The 21621-nt window shown below is 43.1% G+C and overlaps 1 protein-coding gene and 2 long non-coding RNA genes across 14 annotated transcripts in view; 1 reads left to right on the plus strand and 2 right to left on the minus strand.

The window, feature by feature from the left end:
- Positions 1-21621, minus strand: part of LOC116989185 (probable protein S-acyltransferase 6) — a 50273-nt gene that overhangs the window by 25338 nt on the left and 3314 nt on the right. For 4 of the 11 annotated variants that reach the window (XR_004416151.1, XR_004416153.1, XR_004416152.1 and 1 more), the window contains exons 2-5: positions 20546-20688; positions 19418-19587; positions 18505-18607; positions 17558-17649 (exon numbers count right to left, since the gene is read on the minus strand). Coding sequence is in view for 1 of the 11 variants with exons in the window: in XM_033046418.1 (XP_032902309.1) it covers positions 16347-16668; positions 17558-17649; positions 18505-18607; positions 19418-19587; positions 20546-20688 (830 nt within the window). In the remaining 10 variants the exon portion in view is untranslated. Of the gene's footprint in view, positions 1-82; positions 256-2988; positions 3035-12230; positions 12306-13002; positions 13153-13938; positions 14327-15367; positions 15399-15897; positions 16028-16104; positions 16669-17557; positions 17650-18504; positions 18608-19417; positions 19588-20545; positions 20689-21621 lie in introns of those variants that run through there. The other 7 variants (XR_004416146.1, XR_004416147.1, XR_004416150.1 and 4 more) reach the window with 7 other exon arrangements.
- Positions 3515-9773, minus strand: LOC116989187. 2 transcript variants are annotated; one of them, XR_004416156.1, is made up of 5 exons: positions 9385-9773; positions 6818-6862; positions 5581-5654; positions 4664-4754; positions 3515-3526 (listed from the first exon to the last, which is right to left on the minus strand). It is a non-coding gene; the product is annotated as an uncharacterized LOC116989187 (long non-coding RNA). The 2 variants fall into 2 exon arrangements; XR_004416157.1 differs by lacking the exon at positions 4664-4754.
- LOC116989192 lies at positions 10599-20384 on the plus strand. The gene is made up of 2 exons (XR_004416165.1): positions 10599-10685; positions 19735-20384. It is a non-coding gene; the product is annotated as an uncharacterized LOC116989192 (long non-coding RNA).

Genomic DNA, 21621 nt, shown 5'->3' on the forward strand with positions numbered 1-21621 from the left:
TATGAAGGAGATACTTGAAGGAGATACTTGAAGGATATACTTGAAGGATATACTTGAGATACTTGAGATACATGTTCAATATCAATCTGTGTGACACCCAAAATTGGCCTGCTGACATTTCACCAATTGCTTTAAAATGACACCTTTCAGAGTTCAGTTATATTCTTTCCTTTTTGTTTATGGTTAGATGGAGCCAGGCTTTTAGCGCATCGGAATCCCAGGTTATCGGAAGCTGAGTCTGCGGTGTTTCCCATTCTAAAAACAAAGATGTCAGTTAGTTTGCTGCTGCCATTTTATGTTCTACAGAACTAAAGTCCACAGAAGTAATCTTCTTCTGAGCTGCAACTTATTGAAATGATTTGTGCAGGATAGTTACCCATCTAACCAGAGCCGTGGTACTAGGAGTACATGCTACTACTTATTTTAATGTAGGAGTCCATCTCGAGGCTGTGCAGAGACTGACAGTATCGTCTGTGACTCAGTGCACCCTTGCCTTGGAGTCAGAGCGAATGCATATCCACACCGGATATACAAAATCTAATGCAGGTTGACGTTCCAGGTGAAATTCTGTGACAAGTGACCCTTCACCCGATTACCCTTTGCCACTCTATCATCTGCAGGACAAGTTAGAAATGTGTGATGGAACACCCTCCACTCACCTGGAGGGACAAGAACATTTCTGCTAACGTTCAGGCAGCTCAACTCTGCAGCACAGGGTGGGATGTTCGATTAGCATTTCATTTTTCACCATACATTTATTCTGTCCATCCTCAGCACCCTGTGGCTGCTGTAATGCACTGGATACAACTTTTACTGAGACCTCCTTGATAATCATGTCCAAGCCCACAACTTCTGCAGCCTGGAAAAATAGGGACACCTGGCACCTGAGAACACCTCCCTCCCCTAGTCCTGACCTATTCTGATCTATCGCCTCGCCCTTCCTTACACCAGCAATTAGCAATAAGCTGGAACAGCCTACCAGATGCTGTAATGGGGGGGTGCACCTTCACATCATTCAAAACACAGTTTAGCCCCATCTTCTCAAGGGGAATTAATCCAAAAAAATCCATTAAACAAGGCCAAGAGTATGTAATACACGTGGAGCCAAATACAAAAGGCAGCTCCTGCATTTGACAAAATTTGGCCTTGTCGAGCTACCTCAAGTTACCCAACAGTTAAATTGAAAATAGTTTAGGTAATCTGAAAGAAAATCAAATGAATTTGGGGTTATACAAGTACAATGGCAATACTTCAAATCATCTGACATTGTTAACACAGTTAAGTGCCAAAGGTTACCTGACGTTTGTTTTTACTTTTTTGTGTTGTTTTATTCGTTTTGTCTGGCTATGTTTTTGGTTTTAGGTTGTGTTTATGTGTGTGGGGGGTTGAAACAGGACTTGCTGTCTCTCCCTTCGGGGGTATGTGACTTTTTTGTCGTATCTCCCTTCTCTGCCTCCGTCTGCGCTGAGGCCTAATGGCGGACCTGGCGACCTCGAGGCTCCGGAGGCAGCCTGTCAGGACTCGCCCTGGGCTCGCTCCCGTGAGGGCGGCCCGGCTCGGGGCTGGAACGGCACTCCCGTGAGGGGCTGTGACGCTCCCGTGAGGGCGGCCTGGCGCGGGGCTGAGACGCTCCCGTGTGGGCGGCCCAGCTCGAGGGTAACGGCGCTCCCGTGGGGGCGGCCCAACTCGAGGGTAACGGCGCTCCCGTCGGGGCGTCCTGGCGCGGGGCTGAGACGCTCACGTGAGGGTGACCCGGCTCGGGGCTGGAACGGTGCTCCGGTGGCTGAGACGGCGTTCTGGCGGCGGCGGCGGCCTGAGTCCGGGGTTCAGCCGCGGGCCAGTGGACGACGTCGTCAACACCTGTGTCCGCTGGGCTGAGGGCGGCAGCTTCGACCACCCCGGGCCGCGGTGTTTGAACCGGCCCGTTCGTTGAGCTCGGTGAGCCGCGGGACTAATTTTCCATCGCCCGGTGGGGTATCGCCTCAGCGCAGAGGGAGAAGAGGAGGGAAGAGACTGCAGCCCTAAGATTTTTGCCTCCATCACAGTGAGGAGGTGCTTGGTGGACCCACTGTGGTGGATGTTAATTTGTGTTTACTGTCTGTTCTGTTGTCTATTATTGTATGTATGACTGCAGGCACGAAATTTCGTTCAGACTGAAAGGTCTGAATGACAATAAAGGAAATTCACTTCAATTCAATTCATTCTTATGGTAGACAAAATGTCTGAAGAAGGGTTTTGGCCCGAAACGTTGCCTATTTCCTTCGCTCCATAGATGCTGCCGCACCACCCGCTGAGTTTCTCCAGCAATTTTGTCTACCTTCGATTTTCCAACATCTGCAGTTCCTGCTTGAACATACCTCATTCTTATGACAAGCCCATTTGTTCAATTGTTCCTCACAGGCTCTTCAGCCCAGGATCAATCTTGTAAACCCATTCTGAACTGATTTCATTGCAAACACATCCTCCCTTTGATACATCAGCAAACTATTGGCTGTTCTCTGGCTGTGACCTCACCAGCACGCGGAAGAACCAGAGGCAAGATTTCCTTACTCGTGCAAGTCATCCCCCTCATAATAAAGGCAACATTTCTTCTGACTTGCTGATTACGCACTGCATCTCTGCACTTCCTTTATGCATTTCTAGTAAGAGGACATACAGTTCTCACTGCCCAGTGATATTAAATAATCTCACAACATTTATCTTTTTCTTTCTGTAAAAATGGATAAACTCAGATTTCAATTTACCCAAACAGCATCAGCATGCCTTTTGCATCGTGGAATGCTAACACTCTTGACCATTGCACCACCACCATCAAATACACCTATCACTCCATCCACCAGCCAGCCTGTTAATCTGTTGCTGCTGTTGAATCTGAGGGTTTACAGACAGATTGAACCACATTGCACCACCAAAAATTTACACAGCAGTGGAGTGAGGAGACGCATCGGTGTTCAACCTGTACTGTTAAAATTACTCAAAGCACGTTACCTGCCAAAGGTTTGTGCGATTGGGCTGAAACTTATTTCCCCATGGATTAGATTAGATTAAACTTTATTAATCCCCTTATTCAGGGGAAATTGTGATGTCCTTGCAGCACACTAATAAAAATACAACATAGATTCAAAAAGAAATTCAACACAAAAACATCCCCCCACAGTGATTCCCACTGTGGGGGAAGGCACAAAGTCCAGTCCCCATCCTCTTGTCCACCCAAAGTCGGGCCTATTGAGGCCTCCACAGTCGCCGCCACGGCGCCCGATGTTCTCACCGGGTGATGGTGCTTCGGCGTCGGGAGAACCCCCAGCGGCTTGGGGTGTCAGGAACGGCCGCCTTCCCACCGGAGACCGCGGCTTCCAAGCCAACAGACCGCGCCGGACGGAGCTCCACACACTGGCGATCTCAGCAAGAGATCCCAGGCTCCGGGATGTAACGTTCAGCGTCGCAGCTGGCCGCTCCAAAGAACCGCGGCTCCACGATGTTCTCATCTGCGGTCCCAGCATACTGGAGTTCCAGCGATACACTCTACCTGAAATCAGAGATGAGAGAATTTAGTGTTTAAATTGTAGACTCAGTTGCATGGCATAGATATTCACATTCTCCTATCAAAGTGTTAAACATAATTGCAGGCATCAGCAGAGCTGCTATCAAATGCTGGAGGCTCACAATATTTTGTAGCAATTATCCTTCAACAATACAAATACATCTTGTTCCCAAATGCTGCCTTGTAGTAATGAGTGTAATGCTGAAAAATTCCCAGGGAACCTCATGCAGCTGCTGACACTGAACAAGGCAACTGCAATCTCATACTCCAGCCCAAGGAACAAAACCCAGAGATGCAATTTGCAAAACAGGTTACTGTTGATTATATGGCATTTGGAGGAGGGGGCAGTTTGTGTTGGGGGGGGGGGGGGGGGGGGGGGAGGGGGTCAGGCAGAGAGAGCGTGAAAGGGGTGAGTGGGCTGCATGAATCATAGAAGGCAAGCCACATTTCCTGAATAAAGAGGGCACTTCATACGTCCTGGAACACAATGCCTCATCTAAAAAATAGACGAGGCAGAATCAGAGAAACCAAGAGAAAATGAAGCATCCATACAAGAGACTAAATGGAAGGAGGTGCATTCAAGGCAAGGCTCTCCATCTGCAGCCAATGAAGCTCTCAATCGCATTTCATCCATTACCTAAACCTCTTCCCTCACCCCTTTTTAAAGCCTTTTCACTTGCTGCGTGTCCCTTTTCCTGCAAATATTTTCTCCCAACTAACCTTTACGAATTCCTGTCAGTTCCTTCAAAACTTGCCTTATCCCAATTTAGGACATTGATTTGTGAACCAGTCCAATCTTCTCCCGTAACTATCTTAAAACTAATGCAATTCTTATCATTGGTCCAGAAGTGCTACCCACTGACCCTTCACTTGCCCAGTCTCATTTCCTAACACACAGCTCAGTTGTTGCCTCCTGCACTGTAGAACCTTCTTCATACTGTTTGAGAATTTTTTTCTGGACATATTTAACAAATTCCACCCCTTGAAAGCCCTTTGCACTATGGCAGTTCCAGTCAATACAATGGAAATCCAAATTGGCTACTCTTACAATATTGTTCATCCAACTATCTGTGTTCTCCTTAAATATTTGCACTTATAATACCTGTAGAATTCCAGTCTTACCAGCAAGGACAAGATTCACCAACATATCCTCTGACCTCGCCTATTGCATTAAGTGCTCTTGAATTTTGCTTAAATATCCACGTGGAAATTGCTAGCAGAAAATAAATTCAACTGTAAATGCTGGAACGGTGGGGCACAAAATTTAGTTAAGCAAAATTTCTGCCACAGGCCAATGATTGTTCTGAATATCTTTCATCAATCTGCCATGTTGGGTCAACTTCTTTCTTCACAAATGTTGCCTGACCTGGTGAGTCATTCAGCATTGTAAAGTAATTTCCACCAGTTTCTGCTTTTTTCCCGTGATCACAAGATCATGAATCGCTAAGTCTAGTTTCCGGTGAAATTGGGAACATCCAATTGAACAAACTCCAAATAATATCAGTATCATTGTTGTGAGATCATGGTAGGACTTTGATACATTGACAATGAAGGATGGACAAGTCAGGAAGGAAGGTAGTTGGGGGGTATCTGCAGAAGCCGTATGCTTTTTGGTGGTGAATACCATGATTTGGGAGGATCTGTCAAAGTAATCTGGAGGGAGTACCTGCAGTGCATTCGGCCCTTCGAGCCAACACCGACCGCCATTCAATGTGATCATGGCTGATCATCCACAATCAGCACCCCATTCCTGCCTTCTCCCCATATCCCCTGACTCCGCTATTTTTAAGAGCCCTATCTAGCTCTTGAAAGCATCCAGAGAACCTGCCTCCACCGCCCTCTGAGCAGAGAATTCCACACTCACCACTCTCTGTGAGAAAAAGTGTTTCCTCATCTCCGTTCTAAACGGCTTACTCCTTATTCTTAAAATCTTGACAATTGAAATATTTGGGGAAATAATTAAGAAACATTTAAAGAAATTTGAGTCAATAAAAGATAACCAGCATGGATATATTAAAAGCAAGTTGTGTTTGACTAACCTGACTTAATTTTTGTTGAAGAAGCAGAGAAGGTTAATTAAGCGAATTCAGTAGATGCTCTCTACATGGATTTTCTGAAATCAATAAAGACCTGCATGAAACCCATTTGGCAAAATTGATGCCCAAACAATTAAATAGTTTGTATTGACAACAGGAATTTCAAAAATGGTTTAAAGACAGTAGTCAGAGATGGCTGCTTTCTAGATTGGAAGATGGTGCTCCTCGGTGGCCAGTACTGGAACAGCTTATTTTGGAAACACACTCAAAGTTGCTACAGTGTATCCTATAGATGGTACAACTTTTGCTATTGATTTAGTAGGAGCCAGCGGAGCAACCTTTCCACACGGAGGGTGGTGATTATATGGAATTAGCTACCAGTGAAAATGGTTAAGGCAGATATAATGACACATTTAAAAGCCAGTTGTTTAAGAACTGCAGATGCTGGAAACATCGAAGGTAGACAAAAATGCTGGAGAAACTCAGCGGGTGAGGCAGCGTCTATAGAGCGAAGGAATATTATGCCTTTAAAAGACAGTTGGTCAGATAAATGGATTGGAAGGATTGAGAGAGATATGGGCAAATGGGATTTGGTCAATAGTGTTAGACACTGCCTGGTCCGTCAGATGTTCTGACCTCCCCAAAATTGAAAGAATCTATACGAGGCAAGCCTCAAAAAGGCAACCAATATAATTATAGACCCACATCCGCCTAGTCACACTCTCATTTCAATCCTGCCATTAGGAGGAAGGTATAAGAGTCTGAAACAGTGAACATGTTCAGCAATAGCTTCTTCACAACAAGCATTACGTTTTTGAACACTAACCTCAACGATTAAAGCAGAGTGTCTTTAGTTGCACAAAGAAATGTGCATTTTCTTTGCACTAGTATCGGTTATTAATTTATATTTCCTAATTTATTATATATTATCTGTGTGTATTGCATTTACTGACTCGTTATATTGTTGCAAGAAATAATGTTATTGTTCCATTGTTATTACATATGACAATTAAACACTATGAACTCTTGGCTAAAATGGAGCATCTGGGTCGACAGGGATGGGTAGGGCCGAAGGGCCTGGTTTCATGCTCTATGATTATTATTTCTTCTCAAGTAACAGGTATCAACATTCGTTAGCTCTGTTACATTGCTTCAATAAATATACAGCTCTCAAAAGAATGCAATAGATTTTAAACAGGAAAAATCTTGTCTTTCACTGTTCAAGATTATCAAACCTCACCTGTCTCCAAAAAGCTCTTTCAATAGGCAGCCACCAAGGAGCAGACTGAAACAACAAAATGTCATTCAATGAACACAATTCCTAAAATTACTTTGGATGCAGAAGTAATGCACGTGACATAAATTTAATAAAGATATAATTTTGAACAAAGACGACCGAGTATTTTAGCACAGGGCTGACCCAAATTGGTTGCAGCCAGCAATTCTGAAATGAAGCACGAATGTTCAGCCGCTGCTCAAGTGTCCTGGAGTGATGTGGACCTACTATAAATCAGAACAAGCAGAGTGACACATGCTGGCGCACCTGCCCTTCTGTTCTAAGTGGAATCACTGGGAATCACTCTCTCCAATTCCAACACCAACCAGTCCTGGTGAATGAATACTAACCCCTTCAGGGAATCCCACGACATGTAGATCAAATGGCAAGAAGTTAATTTGCTTTATTTATTTAAATCTTTTAATTACATTGGTTCTCTAATGGAGTTTCATTGTTTTTTTTATTGTTTGATTTTTAAAGATTATTTAAAGCAATTGTAATATTAATTAAGTTTCTATTGGTTGAAGTCTCTGTCAAAGTTAGTTAGACGGGTTGGGACCTCATCAGGGCGCTGGATAGCTCTGCTTTGTTCTGGGCAGGGCGCCATTGGAGATTAACTCAGCGGTGCTCTGCCCAGCGGTGGAACCAAGGTAGTAGTCCCAAGTGCCCTGGATTAGGAACGGGAGAGCAACCTGGTATACATGACTGAAAGTAGGTGTTTGATACTGTGGAATGTATAAGCTATACTCAGTTGTAAACTAAGACACATGCTGCCTTAACTGCAAGGCCTTCTCAGAGTCCGCACTCTACACAGCTCAAAACCTTCAATAAAAGGAATCAAAGCAACACAGAAAGTTACACCCTCTTTCTCCACACTGTTTGTCAAAGTGTTTTACGATATCTGCATAATATGTGTGTGAGTCTCACTACACTTTTATTATACAGATATCTCAGAAAGCCATGCTGACAAACAAATATATCTTAGAAAACCTGTTTGACAAAGCCACATACTGGTTGGAGATTTGCTTTTGAATACTTTGAGTAAAATGAACTGAAAAGAGAGGGGTGGGGGGAGAGGTGGTTAGAGGGAGGGGGTGGTTAGAGGGGGAGTGGTTAGTGTGTGTGACACGGCAGGCTGCTCCCCTGAATTCCATAGAGCTCCCGACAGCTTTCGTGCATGAGACGCGCACACTTCATTTCCTGAACATTCTGAACGCATGACGCACTGTTGCATTTCGCTCTCTGTCTCTCCCCTCTCTCTCCCCCCCTCTCTCATTTTATAATTCATTTTATTAGCTCCATATCCTTACCGAATAGCAACAAATTTCACTGCACATCTCGTATGTGTATGTGACGAATAAACTTGACTTGACGTAACATTAAAACGCTTAATCTGATTTTAACTGCTACTTAACTGCCACGTTAAGTCAACTGGCTCACTTTATCACAGACATTTCCTGTTAAACTGCAGATGCTAGTTTAAACTGAAGATAGACTGCCGTAACTCAGTAGGACAGGCAGCATCTCTGGAGAGAAGGAATGGGTGATGTTTTGGGTCGAGACCCTAATGCAGCATTATAACAGGTACTTTGGCCCATCTCCATGCAAACCTTTTCCCATCTATCGCTCACATTAGCATTGTGTCCTTCTATGCTCTGCCTATTTAAATTTAAATGTCTCCTAAATGTAGTAACTACAATTCCACCATCTCCTCTGGCAGGATATCAATGCAGCTCTTCAGATAGCAATAACTCCTTGCATACTTAACCTTCAGATCTTACCTGAAACCTAGGGAATCTTGTTTTGATACCCCTGCCATTAGAAAAAAAGAGGCAGGGTCTGGGGTAATATCCCTTCCCTTCAAACAAGGGAAGGGATATCCCTCCATGGGGCCACAAGAGGGGGATGGGGACTTAGTTTAAGGAAAATTGTGAGCACTACCGAATACAGCACTAATTAATATATAGACGCTAAGAATGTCCGAAGGAGCTGTCCCTGTATTGTGTATATTTTTTACTCTGAATTAAGTTTATTTTTGAAATTTAAAAAAAAATGCTTCTCAGTTCAACCCAGACAAATTATTGGTAAATTTCTTCTGCACTCTCTCCTGCACATATGTTCTCTCCATGCCAACTCCACTTTCTCTCCAATCTAAAACGAACTTCCTTTCCATCCTTCATACTTCTGATGAAGTCTCTAACTTGAAACTTCGATTGTTTTTCTCTTTTCCTACGAATTCTGTCGCGTGACCCGTTTCCAGCATTTTCCATCTACCCTGTCATGGCACTTACAATCACCTCTCATTCTTCTAAACGTAGTTAAAGTGTCGTGAATCTCTTCTTTGAGGCAATGCCTTCAACTCTGTGAGCATTCGCTGCACTCCCGCTATTGCGGCGACATCCCTTCCTAGGGCCTCACCCCCGGGACCCCAACCCGCGTTGCCAGGAACGACCATCGACCCCACGTTGCTAGGGACGACCCGATCCTGACCCCATGTTGCCAGGACACCACGACCATTCTCGGTCACGCACCTACGAAAGCCTCCGCCGGCTCCAACAGCAGGAGCGAGAGAGCGGGCAGGACAGCGACGAGGCCGCGCATGGTGCCGACACAGGCCCGGTCAGCAGCCTCGGGCCCTCGCCTGACGTGCAGTTAGCTGCGGGTTGGTCTTGCTCTAAGATCTTTGGGTTGGTCCGCGAGGAAACGGAGAGGAAGCGAGCCCTGGGAGAGGCAGGTCGGATGGAAGAGGCGGGAGGGATGGGAGGGGCAAAGGGTGGACGAGAGCAAAGATCATAGAGCGGAGCAAGATACTCCACTTCTGCGCAATCCAATGCACTGAGGTGTAGCACGTAACGGGCACAACGGCCGCCATCTTGGAATGGTCAACCCGACTCCCGTTAAATATATGTATAAATATATATATATATATATATATATGTATGTGAGTGTGTGTTTGTGTGTGTGAGAGGCAAGTTAGAGAAATAGATCTCAAAGTTTCTTATAGATCAGAAGCAACTTTGATTTAAAGCAACACTATTCTCTTTATCTTATTTTCAGATGATGTACATAAACCACAAAGGTAATTATATTTATAAATATATACATATAAATATATTAATTCATATATATAAATATTAATTCATATATATATATATAAATACATCAATTCACACACACACACACACATATTATGAATTAATCTTTTTGCAAAACTGCACACAAAAATGTGACATCAGGGGTCAAACTTCAAATTCCTTAAAAAAAGTTGACAAACGCTTTATTGGGTTCATGACTAACATAGTATCAACAACAAATATAAGAAAAGATAACACATTGATAGCAAATTTCCGAAAATGGCATCAGAATACACAAATTCATTTTGTGTAAAGGTTGTCGCCTGGTGTCCACCAGTCACCTGGTTGGCACAATAAGTGCACGTATTTGTCATTCCTTTCTATGTTTATGAATAGCACATGGAACAATAAAAATGCAAACACCATTTCCACTTCATTCATCTGAACATGTAGTGGAATACTACATCCATCCGAGTGGACACCGCTACGCGCATTGCACATCATACACACTTGTACGTTGCGGTGGACACTAAAAAAAAACCCCATCCGTTTTGGTTTCCCAGAAAACGAGCGCAACATTATTAGTGAAAACCAAGCATTTTCTCCGATGTGAACATTACCTTATTGATTTCAGCGACATAGATGGCAAATGCTTGATTTGGGCTTTTTTTTAGATGAAATGTCTCCATCATGGTCATCGTGAAGGTTCCCTAAGTTCACGTGACGGAATGAAGTTAGCAATTTTTTCCGTGCAGAAGGTGAGCATGAGGCAGTGTGTTGCCAAATTGAAACTTGGCTCTTTTTGATGACCAATTTATGTAATATATATATATATATATATGTGATATAGATGTATATGTGTGTGTGTGTATATTTCTCTAGTCTCTTTATCTACCTATCCTACCTATCTATAGATCTATAAATGAAATCCTAATATTGTGAATAAAATATCCATGAACACATGTCAAGATTTTTTTCCATTCTATATTAGTGCATACATACCTACATATTTAAATTCAGCCGATAAGTTAGTCAAATAACATACTTTTGCTTTTTTTGAGGCATAACGACACATTTGTGTATCAGCAATATATTGCATGAACGCCTGCAATTTCAAATAATATTAAATTGAAATTCATGAACAAAGAAAACACTTTTTATTTTCGTCATTCATGGTAATATTTACATAATTTTGTGCATAAGATATATAATGTTGCAGTGTTTCGCATATCAGCTAACCAATCAGCTAAGTGATCTAAAATTCAATGTATTTCAAACAATGATAGCCCCACCCTTGCTTATCCCAAAGGACAAAATTTCCAACTTATATACAATAATAAATAAAACGTCATTTGCGCAATTTTGTGTGGGTAACGGGAGGTTCTCATTCTTCCTCTTGAATAACCAATGTCATTCATGGTAATATTTACATAATTTACATAATATTAACCCGCCGAACCCAACGCTGGTTATTCAAGAGGAAGAATGAGAACCTCCCATTACCCATACAAATTGTGCAAATGACAATTTAATTATTATTGTTTGTTGTAAATTTTGTCCTTTGGGATAAGCAAGGGTGGGGCTATCATTGTTCTGAAATATGTTGAAAAATTATTGTATTCCGCTCTAAATAAATAAATAGACAGATAAATAAATAAATAGATAAATAAATAAATAGATAGATTAATAAAATGACGCAAATAAAAAGTGTTTTCCTTGTTTATGAAGTTCAATTTAGAATTATATGAAATTGCGGATATTGGTGCAATACACTGCTCACCCACAAATGTGTCATTATGAGAAGTCTCAAAAAAAAGCAAAAGCATGTTATTTGACCAACTAATCAGCTGAATTTAAATATGTAGGTATGTATGCATTACATTATATTACACTAATATAGAAAGAAAGAATGGAAAAATATCTTGACGTGTTCATGGATATTTTATTCACAATATTATTACATTTTATTCACAATAATATTCACAATATACATATTTGAAATACTATATATATATCCTAATATTCACAATATTAGGGTTTCATATCTGTGTATATATATATTATTCACAATATTATAATTTCATATATGTGTGTATATATGTACATTTGAGAGAGAGAGAGAGAGAGACAAACACAGACAGAGAGAGACAGAGACAGAGCGAGAGAGAGAGAGAGAGAGAGAGAGAAAGAAAAAAATTGCTAAACAAATTAGAGGAAATCACAAGAAAGAAACTAGGGAAATATATGTGTGTGTGTGTGTGTGTGTGTGTGTGTGTGTGTGTGTGTGTGTAAAATATATATATATATATATATATACACTTTTGTTTCGGTCATCAAAATTGGTTGACAAATATAGGTCTTTGAGATCTTGTCGACATCTGAAATTAGAGAAAATAGTACATAGGATAAGAAAAACAAGTGATTATAACTACATACCTGCAGAATGGATGATTTATCACTTAAGTGCAATTGTTTCCAGTTGTGGGGAGAGACCTGTATATTGAAAATGCATTTTGCTTCGAAAATGTCAATTTACCTTAAATGTAGAACAGCTTATTAAAATTTTCTTTCATAGACCATTTAAGTATTTTCTTTCTATCCTCTTTTGGACCTAAGACACTAGCAGAGCTGCCAACTCTCACGCAGAGAGATAATGAGCCAGAGAGAGAGAGGCAGATAAGGCCGAGACAGAGGGCAGAGACAGAGGGAGAGGAAAGAGACAGAGAGAGGGCAGAGAGAGAGAGAGGTGGCAGAGACAGAGAGGGCAGAGACAGAGAGAAAGGTCAGAGACAGCGAGAAAGGTCAGAGACAGCGAGAAAGGTCTGTGACAAAGAGAACGGTCAGTGACAGAGAGAGGGTCAAGAGAGGGGCAGAGAGAGAGGGGCAGACAGAGAGGGACAAAGAAAGAGAAGGGGGCAGAGAGAGAGAGGTGCAGAGAGATAGGGGGGCAGAGAGATAGGGGGGCAGAGAGATAGGGGGCAGAGAGAGAGGGGGCAGAGAGAGAGGGGGCAGAGAGAGAGAGAGAGATGGGCAGAGAGAGAGAGGGGGGGGGGCAGAGAGAGAGGAAGAAGGGAGGGAGAGAGGACGCCATCACTGTATTCAGTTGTGGTTGTTCACTCTGCATTGTAGGTGAGATGGAAGGTATCAGTATTATTCCACAGACCAGAAACATAATTTTTCCGATATACAAGGAATTCCATCCAGATATTGTGGCAGGTGTCCAATCTGAAGGAGGAAAGTGGAGTCACAATATTTCCAATCAATAGCCTTGAGACAGTATCCTGCTATCAACAGCCATGAGACAAAACATCCCGAAGCCCTAGTCATTGTAGCCAGCGACTTCAATCAAGCCAACCTCAGGGGTGTACTACCAAAGTACTATTAGCATGTCTCTTCCACCAGGGCCAGAACATCTTCGACCACCGCTACACATCAATAAAAGACATTTACCGCTCTGTTCGGCGGCCACATTTCATGAAATCTTATCACCTTGGCTGTGCTTCCACTCCCTGCCTACAAACAAAAACCAAAAGAGGAGGATCCGGTGCAGTGAGTTGTTCAATGCTTGTCGGCGGACACAGATGACATCCTAGGCAACTGCTTTGAGTCAGTGGACTATTCCATCTTCAGGGATTCTGCAGGCAACCTGAATTAGTATACCACTACCATGACGGACTTCATCTGCAAGTGTGTAGAGGAGTGTGTGCCGACAAAGACAACCTGAGTGTTCCCCAACTGGAAACCATGGACGAACCATGAGATACATTCACAGGCGAAGGCCAGGTCCATTGCAGACAAGTCAAGCAATCCTGAGCAGTACAAGAAAGCTCGATATAATTTTCACTAAGTCATCAAGGATGTCAAGAGACAATACCAGGTCAAACTTGAGTCCCAATATAATAATTCAGATACCTGCAGAATGTGGCAAGGTCTGAATACCGAAACTAGCTACAGAGTTACATCAGGCAACATCACTGGTGATACTGGCCTGTGATACTGTGGCTCCACCTGATGAACATAATGTTTTCTATGCTCCCTTTGAGCAGAAGGTCAACAGGGTGATGAGTGATGACATCTATCCAATCAGACTCAACTATGCCTCTTCCCATGGTCAATGTTGTTGAAGTTAGCTTGGCCTTCCTGAGGGTGAAAGCAACTGGCTGTATCCTTAGAAACTGCGTGGGCCATACTGCGGGAGTATTCTTGGATTTCTTTCATCTCTCCCTACTGCGTTCTCACCTGCTTCAGGAAGACCACTATCATCCCAATGACAAAGAAAAGCAAGATCTCATGCCTTAATGACCACCATACAGCAGACATCCATCCATGCTTTTGGAGGCTGGCTCTGGAATGCATCCAGTCTACCAATCAGCATTGACCCACTGCAGTTCACCTACCGCTGCAACAGGTCCATGGCTGAGATACCTACCAGCCATGGACCTGGTCCCTCATCCCTGGAGCACCTGGATAAGAGAGACACCTACGTCAGACTTCTATTCATAGACTACAGCTCTTTAATACCATTATCCTATCTTCACCTATGACTGCACACCTGTACATGGTACTAACACCATCATCAAGTATGCAGATGATACAATGGTGATTGGCCTCATCAGCAACAACGATGAGTCGGCCTACAGGGAGGAGGTCCAGCACTTAGCAGCATGGTGCGCTGACAACAACCTGGCCCTTAACTCCAAGAAGACCAAGGAGCTCATTGTAGACTTCAGGAAGTCCAGGGGCTGCACGCACACCCCCATCCACATTAACGGGACGGAGGTGGAACGTGTTTCTAGCTTCAGGTTCCTGGGAGTCAACATCTCCGATGACCTCTCTTGGACCCACAATACCTCAACTCTGATCAAGAAGGCTCACCAGCGTCTCTTCTTCCTGAGGAGACTGAAGAAGGTCCATCTGTCTCCTCAGATCCTGGTGAACTTCTACTGCTGCACCATCGAGAGCATCCTTACCAACTGCATCACAGTATGGTATGGCAACTGCTCTGTCTCCGACCGGAAGGCATTGCAGAGGGTGGTGAAAATTGCCCAACGCATCACCGGTTCCTCGCTCCCCTCCATTGAGTCTGTCCAAAGCAAGCGTTGTCTGCGGAGGGCGCTCAGCATCGCCAAGGACTGCTCTCACCCCAACCATGGACTGTTTACCCTCCTACCATCCGGGAGGCGCTACAGGTCTCTCCGTTGCCGAACCAGCAGGTCCAGGAACAGCTTCTTCCCGGCGGCTGTCACTCTACTCAACAACGTACCTCGGTGACTGCCAATCACCCCCCCACCCACCGGACACTTATTATCACTTATTATTATTTATTCAAATCATTTGCTATGTCGCTCTTCCAGGGAGATGCTAAATGCATTTCGTTGTCTCTGTACTGTACACTGACAATGACAATTAAAATTGAATCTGAATCTGAATCTGATGCCATCTCCCTGATGCTACACTCATCCCTGGAACACCTGGATAAGAGAGACACCTACGTCAGACTTCTATTCATAGACTACAGCTCTTTAATACCATTATCCTATCCAAGCTCAACACCAAACATGATGTGATAGATAGATCAAATAATTTATTATCAAGAAGCAACCTTGTAAAGTAGAAGTTTAACAGATAGCCCACACACAATTTTAAGCAAGAAACTGTTTGTGGGGGACTCTGGGGGAGAGTTAATGGTGTCGAAACTGGCCTTATTGCCCGGGATGGTCAAATAAACAAGTCTAAATCAGTCATAGGCCAGAGATTAAAAAGGAAGAAAACTGGGAGGCTGCTGGAATTTTGGCTGATGTGATTGTGTTTTTAATCAATCTGTTCCCTTTTTCCCTTTTGCTCCATCTGATGTACTCGTATTTGGTATGATTTATCTGGATAGTATGTGAACAACATTTTTCACTCTATCTTGGTACACACTAATAATAAACAAAAACCAATACAGAACAACTAGAAACTGCAACTCACCAATAAGTCACATTTGTAGAATGTTACCTCTATGCCTCTTCCTGTCCTCACAGACGTTTGTGAATTGCTAACTTCTTGAACCACGTTGAGGGAGAATCATTTTGCCCAAATGTCACATTTGTGCTGGAGCCTGCAAAAGACAATCCCTGTAAACAATAGCTGACAATTCTTGAAGAGAATGGTCAATCAGATCTCTCCTTGCAATTATTTAAATGTACTTACCGTTTCAGTACTGCAGTTGTTCCTTCATTGGCAACCACGCCTTTAGCTGCACAGGTCACAGGCATTAGAATGCACCTCCATCAGTCCAAATAGAAGCAGAGAGGGGAAGGGAAGTGGGGTGAGAAGGCAACAAGTGGGAAGTGAGAAGGTAACAAGGAAAATAGTTTGTTATATTCGTTCCAGTTCTGTTGATCCGAGCAGTGGCAGTTAAGGTTTAGGCAGGACATTTATAAGGAGAGGGAGCTGGAGTGGGTATTGTCAGGGGAATGGGTAGATAATGTGGTAACAGGTAAATAGGCCAGTTGAGAGGAAAGAGTTTGAAATGGAGCACCAGAGTTTTCGTTAAGGTAAGAGAAAGTGGGCAAGGGGGCACTTTGAGGGCGGTTGGGTAAAGTAGGAACAAAAGTGACAGGTAGTGGAACAACAGCATTGGAACGAGATAGGATGGATATAAAAGTCGTAGATGTGGTGTCTGCACACTTTGAACTGACGGATGGACATTCCACCAGATGACCTGGGATCACAGTGACTTCAGTCACTGTTGTACAACTAAAATAAAACAAAGTGAACTAAATTAGTAATGCTGATGTTCAGACTTACAATGCAGCTGGAACCATAAGAAGTCTATAAGACCATGACACATAGGAGCAGAAATAGACCATTCGGCCCATCAAGTTAACTCCATCATTCAATCATAACTGATCTGTTTTTCTTTCTCAACCCCATTCTGCCTTCTCCCCCAACCTTTGAAACCCTTACTAATCAAAAACCTATAAATCTCTGCTTTAAAAATACTTAATGTCTTGGCCTCCTCAGCGATCTGTAGCAATGAATTCCACAGATTCACCACCCTCTGGCTAAAGAAAATCAATATATTTTTTAAGTGCGAGTGTCCCTAATAGGATCTGCATTTATTGCCTATTTTCAATTGCCCTTGAGAAAGCGATGGGGGACTACCATCTTGAACCATCGCAGTTCATCTGGTAAAGATCCTCACACAGCAGTGTACATTGCTGGGACACTTCAGGATGTGAATTTGCTGCGGCCTGATGCCAGGCAGCAGAAATCCTCCTCAAGGAGGTTCATTTAAATGCCACAATAAAACCAGAAAATGCTGGAAATACTCAGCCGATCAGGCTACATCTGTAGGAAGAGAAATAGAGTTAAGGTTTTAGGTCAAAGACCCTTCATTGGAACTGGAAAGTAAAAGAAGTGTTATCAGTCTGCAAAGCTTCAATCTAAATTTATCAGGATTATTTAAGGGAACGGTGATTGCTATATTATATTGTATTGCTATATCTATATTATAGATTGTGTTATATTTCCATCATTGGTGAAATGGTTTATCTCATAGTGTTTTAATATCATACTGTATTTAAATAATAGATTGGCCAATAGATTGCGTTGCCTCAAATTCTTATTTACAAGGCGATCTTACCTCGATAGCTGGTTACCGAACAACAGGGCAGTAAAGTTTCTCCAACATCCTTTGTGAAAAGGATTCTTGTCATTTTTATATGTCCTCAAAATCTGTCAGCAAGAAAATCATATTGATCAGTCAATGGACAATAGAGAATAGGTGCAGGAGTAGGCCATTTGCCCCTACACGCCAGTGCTACCATCCACTGTGATCATGGCTGATCAACCACACAATCAGTACCCAGTTCCTGCCTTCTCCCCATACCCCTTGACTCCGCTTTCTTTAACAGCTCTATCTAACTCTCTTTTGAAAGCATCCAGAGAATTGGCCTGATGCAGAGAATTCCACAGATTCACAACTCTCTGGATGAAAACCACAGATGCACAACTCTCTGGGTGAAAATCAGGTAATATCAGCAAAGTATAAAATAAATATATTCAGTGGGTGTTTCCAGTTGTTATTTCAGAGTTCCAGCACTGCAGTATTTTGATTTTACACCAAGTGACTTGACTCCACTCCCTGTGGACCAGCAGGAGTAGGGACTTTTCTTCCCCACCCTGCACCCACAGCCCATCCCCCAGGCTCACATGGTGATTTATTGAAACAGCCCAGATCCAAATTGAACATCGTAACATTGCAGTTAATGACTTCAACAACTCAACTGATTTAAAATGGCTCACCTGTGCTTTATGGCAGGTAGCAAGACAAGGAATCACCACACCACTAAATCCAAAAGGTGATTCAGAAATCTCCTTTGCCATAACAGCAGGTGGTATTTTGAACAATAATTAAGGCAAATGACACGAATAGCTTCAAGGGAAGCCAGAGAAATACACGAGTCATGGGATGAATAAATAAGGGTGGGGAGAGGCTCTTGTGAACCCTAAACACAGACTAGGTTAAATCCCTGTTTCTGTGTTTAAATGAAGTGAAAATTAAATTACAACTGTTATCTTTACTTTTACCTGCTCATACGTGGTCATTCCAGCTGCGATGAGGTAAGTGTGAAAAACGAAAAAGAAAAATAACGGTACAGAAGCAAGAAGCGAAATTGTAGCAAGAATAAAACTGCAAAACATTATTAAGGAAAATATCATTTCTTGCAATCAACATAAAAAAAGACAAGTAAATTGTTTAATGAATCTTCAGCCAAGAAATTCTGGTAGAGATTTACCCCCTGGATTTTTACCTGAAAATGTTGTGCTTTATTTCTTGAGTTATTAATTCAAATGTTCACAAAACCGATCCAACTTTGCATTAAAAACGCTTGTTTTTTTCCGCTGATGATGTGACAATGGATCGGCCTGCCGCCTGCTCGCACTGCGACTGACGTCACCTCCCGCCCCCCCCCCCGTTGTTCAAGATACCTGTCGACTGAAGATATTTGCCCGCTCGCGCCTCAACTCGGGCCCTCGAGCTTTGGTCGATGCACGCTCGCACCTCGGCTTCGGTTTCCCGAGAATTCCTGTGAGCTTTGGTCGACGCACGCTCACGGCGTAGAGGAAAGAGATAAAAAAGATTTCCCCACTCCCACATAATATAAAAACTAAAGGGTCACTAAAAACACACAAGTAAACACAGTCAACACAGACCAAAATAGCAAAAGGAAAAAAAGACAAGACAGGCTGTTGGCGCGGTTGCCCTGTATGGTGCCAGCATTGTAACCTAACATATGAGGGCTGTCTTTAATCTGGGTGTTTATGGGGTGAAATGATGAAGGATCCATCACTGATACGTTAGGTTCAATAGGCTACTTCTGTACTGCTTAATTATCTGTAATGCTGGAGTCTAATTTATTAAGCACTTTGCAATGTGGGATATCCTGTGCTAATAACTACAGACAACATAACTTTCTTTCAAATGCCAGTAAAAGGATACGTGGTGATCTTGGATAGAAATATTGCATTGGGATTCTTCACTAGAAAGATAGTGCAGAAGGAAAACATGAGAAGAAAATAGACAGTTAGGGAAAAGAGTAAAGTGTAGAAAAAACGATGGTTTCTTTTCCCAATGCACTTTTTAAGGAAGAAACAGTGATGGTCAAGATCCTGTTGACAACACAGAATTAACAATTGCAGCACTCAGCAATTTTTTGTACATTATATAAACCATTTCAATAGTTTTCTGATAGTTGTATTAAAAATAATCTATCTTTAAAAATATTTTAATTCTCTGCCTTTTTCCCATTTTTATAGTCAGATCAGCTACACTTTGATCATCCAACAGCTCAACCAGCACAATGCACCACAAAAAATCTCCCTGCTCATGACCTAAACGTAATTCGAATGAATTTGGGAAATTTTGGGAAAGATTTAATAGGAATGTGAGGGGCTTTTTATTTACACATAGAGTGGTGGGTATATGGAACAGGTGCCAAAGGCGGTAGTTGAGGCAAATACTACAACCACATTTGCACAGGTATATGGATAGAAAAGGTTTAGAGGGACATGGGTCACATGTGGGCAGTTGGGATTAGGGTAGATGGGTCACCTTGGTGGGCAAATTGGATCAAACGGCCTGAGTCCATGCTGTATGACTCTGACGAACAGAACACAACTGTGTGATTCTGGACTGTGCTATCTCCAACTAATTCATTCACAACAACTCAGCATCGTTGGCTTGGCTAGCATGTATTGCTCATCTATAGCTACCCTCAAACTGGCTGACATGGTCAGGGATCCCATAATGGGCAAGTGGAAACATTTACTTAACAAGGCCCTTTACTTAACAAGGCCCTGTTCCGAACTCAGAGAAACGATCATGGTGTTATCTTCGGTCACTTTTTCAGGCCAAGTATTGCCTGAGGACATTTGTCTATAACTCTTTGTGGCAGCCTTGTTACAGATAAACAGATGCCCAAAATATTGCCTACGGACACTGTATATACTTTACCCACTGCTCTCCTAGCAGGCACTCAGTGAACGGCAGTGACCTTTCATAACTCCGAACAATCAGTCAAGGAGAATTCCTCAAAGAACAATGGATCAAATTTGTTCTAGATTTTACCTCTACACACACATCGCAGCTGTAGCAGTGTCGACATCTTGGGGGACGGTAGATCTTACAGATATGGCACCACTTGCTGGTAAATATGGTGCCATTGATGATCACCTCTGGGGCATCCAGAATCCCACTGATGTCGACAGAATCTGAAACAAAAGGGAATTGAACTGTGAAGATGGAGGTCGATTAACTTGTGGTGACATTTCACAAACTACCTATACTGGGTAGGTGGTGGAAATGTCATTTACGGGCATTTTTAAAACATGATCACCATTCTGTATGCTTCAAAGCAGTTATGGAAAAGGATAAAGTTTATCTTCAGGTTAAGCTAAAATGGAGAATGCTGATTTCAATAGTGCAAGTGAGCCCTCAGCAACAGTAGATTGGGAGCAAATGTCTGCGGGTAAAACAATACCTGACGAGTGGGAGTCTTTTAAAAGCGAGTTAGTGTTTAGGGACACTTTCCTGTTTCACTCAAACAACAAATGTCCTGCACTCCCACTCTCAGTGAAGGGGGCGCCGTCGAATGTAGCTGCCCTGCCAGCAGCTGTTATTCCTTACACCCTTTACTTTATTTTTAGTGAGTTAATAGTGTTTGTTTTGGAGGTCTAATCTTTTATATGTGGGGGGTGAGGGGGCAGGGAAGGGGGAAACTTTTTTTCTCAGTCCCTACCTGGTCGGAGATGCGACTTTTCTCTGAGCCGCATCTTCGCCCCTTCCTCGCGGCCTACCACGGGGCCTGAAGCGGCGTTTCCTGCTGGGGCTTCAGTGGCGGCACAGCGCTGAAGCGCCATCACAGAGCGGGCGATGCCTTACCTGGGTCGCCGTGCGGTGGGCTGCGGAGTGCTGAGACCGCCGACTCCATCATTGCGGAGCTGCGTTCAGTGGAGCGTCCAGCTGCGGGGCGGCGCTGAACTTTAAATACTGCGGAGCCTGGGATCTCTCGCCGAGCTCCAACCAGTGCGGCCTGTGGACTTTGGGAGCCGCATTCTCCGGGGAGGAAGCGGCCATTCCAGACACTCCAGGCAACTGCGGAGGCCTCAAATAGGCCCGACCATGGGTGAACAGGGGTTAGGACT

The sequence above is a fragment of the Amblyraja radiata genome, chromosome 28 (genome assembly GCF_010909765.2).
Source record: "Amblyraja radiata isolate CabotCenter1 chromosome 28, sAmbRad1.1.pri, whole genome shotgun sequence".
Taxonomy (NCBI): domain Eukaryota; kingdom Metazoa; phylum Chordata; class Chondrichthyes; order Rajiformes; family Rajidae; genus Amblyraja; species Amblyraja radiata.